General features: G+C 35.3%; 1 protein-coding gene across 1 annotated transcript; it reads left to right on the top strand.

The window, feature by feature from the left end:
* Nucleotides 1–731: 731 nt before the first annotated feature.
* On the top strand, nt 732–1,631 carry LOC109338848 (probable F-box protein At5g04010). Its single transcript, XM_019576194.1, has one exon. It carries the CDS (start codon nt 813–815, stop codon nt 1,593–1,595), a length of 783 nt encoding a protein of 260 aa, XP_019431739.1. The 5' UTR covers nt 732–812; the 3' UTR covers nt 1,596–1,631.
* Nucleotides 1,632–2,903: the final 1,272 nt, after the last annotated feature.

Here is a 2,903-nt window from a genome sequence, read left to right as displayed (position 1 = left end):
AAAAAATATTGTAATAATTATTAATTATAAGGATAAAATAGGTAATTGGAAATTATGTCATGTAAGTAGTTATAATATGTTTTAGCTTTATATATAGTATAGATGATGAATCTCACTAATTTGAATTTTGAATTTAAAATAAAGAGTATTAAAAAATTTGAAAGATATTTTTTTTTTAAAAATAATAAATTTAGACCTATCAAAAGTAATATATGTAAAAATACCATGACATTAACTAAAATTTAAATGGGTTTAAAATATGAGAATTGACAGTGTAATATTTTTTACACTATCAACTCATCATCCACCATTGATTTATACTATTTTTGTTTGAAAGTTAATGATGTTTAACAAATCAATTGTGAGTAATTTATTGTCAGTGTAAAAAACACTTATACTATCAATGTATACATATTAATTCAATTTAAATGCTAATATAAATTAATGACATATAAAAGTAGAAATGTTTGATATATAAGATTGTACCTCATATTAGATTCATTAAATATGGGATGATCATAAATAAAAAGTGTTTTATCTTATCTGAGGCTAGGCACGTGTCTTTCACAATCAGCCTTTAGACTCCATCATCTAATCTTATGTGGCACTCGAACGTCATGCAGAACGCACTTATCTTCCACGTGCCACCTTCCGAAGAACTAGAGAACCATATATACCACCGCACAAGGACAGAGACCACCACACAAACCGCACCCCTCTCCTCCCTTTATAAACGTAAGTATAAACCACTTTCTTATGAAATCCAAAGAACAAGATTAAAATAGTGATCATTATTCCTTCAACCCCTAGTCATGGAAACTTGTCCATTACCACCACAATGGGAGGTACTTGTCCTTGTATCTCAACACCTTGACCCCCAAACTTTAGCCATAGCTTCTTGCGTGTCAAAGTCATGGCTATTCTCTATGTCTTGTGATCATCTTTGGAAACCTATCTTGACCACTCACTTCCCCTCTCTCTCCACCCTTACACCGGCCGTTCCCTTCCAACGCTTATTTGCAATAGGTCACTCGGCCGCCAAACGCCGCCGCAAAAATCCTTCAAAATCAAAGCCAAAGCTCTCACTTAGCGATCTTGTCTTTGCCGTCACTCTTTCCAGCCACGAATCCTCTTGCGTTGTCACGATTACAAAACCCTGTGACACGCTGCTTGTGGATCCCCCTGGCGTATTCCGATTTGATGTGGATGTTATGGATGAAGGTTTTAAATATGGATCTGCGGATCTGAGGAAGGGTTTGGAAGGGGTGAAGGTTACGTGGAATGTGATATTGAAAGGGTGGAAAGAGATTTTCACCATGATGGATTGCGAGGGAAACGTGGGATTTGTTACTGGTAGTGGTGAGGGGTGGTTCGCGCAGGAGCTTCCAACACCGGGTTGTTGTTCCAATGCCGCCGCGAGCACGGTGGAGGCAGATTTGAAGCTACAAATGTGTGATGGGAGAGAGAGTGATGGGAAAGTGAGGGTGAAGAAGGTGAATTTGGGGATCATGAATGTTGTGAATTGGAGGTATGTTAGTGTTGAAGATGGTCTTAGGTACTTGGAACATTTTCTGCTCACTTGTAATGAATTGTAATAAGTTTGTAACAATTAAACTCCGTTGTACTCTCAAGTTCCCTTTTGATTGAAATGATATTTGTTTTCAATCCTTCAAATTCATAGATAATGAGTCGCGACTCAGAAGTAACGTAAAAAAAATGTAAAATTACATCACTAAGTGCAGCGATATTTATTTATTTATGCAGTTATCAAACAATGCAACCTTCAATTAATTAATTATTTATTTATCTAATTTGCCTAGAATTCTTCGAAAGGGGCGAAGGGGATTAGGTGTAGATCTTGGTTGAATTCAATTAAACAAGTTAGTGTGTTTGGACTATTTTTATACTAAATTACAAGCTCGTGAATATATTTATGTTTCCAATTTCATGTTTAAGTTTATGCAACATTACTCTAAAAAAATTCTTAAAATAAAGGAAAATATTTTGAAATGAGGTTTGGTTGAATTTACGTATCTCCCTCCAAGTTTCTGAAAGATAGGGAGATTTTAAATAAAATTATTTACATCGGTTCCTAGCTTTGATCTCCTCAAATCAAGAACCAGGGTTTTGATTTCAAAGGCAAAAGAAAAATTATTTCGTAGTAAATGAAATGTCATTTCCCCTTTGCTTTTTTATTAGGGTCATAGAATCTAAAAGAATTTTTTTCACACATTTGAAAAAAATTATTCTTGTTACTGGAAAATATAATAGTGTGAAAGTGCATGTCTAGGAAAATTCTGTCTAAGGAAAGACTTGATACTTAAGCGTGTCGTGTCTGTTAAAGACCCACCTTTTTTTCCTGTGAGCTTTTTTGATGTACCTTCATGGACTACGACATTATTCCAATATACAATCATCATGACGAGTGCAAAATTTGATTTGGAGAAATTTAGTAGAGAAAATGATTTCAACCTCTAGCGACTGAAGATGAAAGTACTACTAGTTCAACAAGGCTTGGGCAAAGTGAAAGTGCAAAGTGTCAAGATAACACTATTAGATTGCCTATGTTTTGTTGAAGACAATGATTTAGCGAAACCTTGAAGATAACTCAACAAATCAACATGTCAAGGACTCAAGAGCTTCATGTCTAGACAAGAGTCATAAATAGAGTCATCATTATTAGTTTTAGATATGTGTCTTAGTTATTAAATCTAGGTTAGATAAACCAAAATGCAAATCTCACAAGTCCTAAAANATGAGGATGAGGATGGGGACGAGAATGAGGATGAGCATAGGATGAGGACTTGGATGAGGATGAGGATAGGACTAGGACGAGCATGAGGATGTGGATAGGATCTGGATGAGGACAAGGATGAGGATAGGATGAGGACGAGGATGAGGAA

This window comes from Lupinus angustifolius, unplaced genomic scaffold (genome assembly GCF_001865875.1).
Source record: "Lupinus angustifolius cultivar Tanjil unplaced genomic scaffold, LupAngTanjil_v1.0 Scaffold_45_48, whole genome shotgun sequence".
NCBI lineage: Eukaryota > Viridiplantae > Streptophyta > Magnoliopsida > Fabales > Fabaceae > Lupinus > Lupinus angustifolius.
This window is presented reverse-complemented; position numbering and strand designations above follow the sequence as displayed.

Excerpts from the sequence above, each read along its gene's own strand:
- LOC109338848 (XM_019576194.1), top strand. The coding sequence starts at position 813 with ATGGAAACTTGTCCATTACCACCACAATGGGAGGTACTTGTCCTTGTA.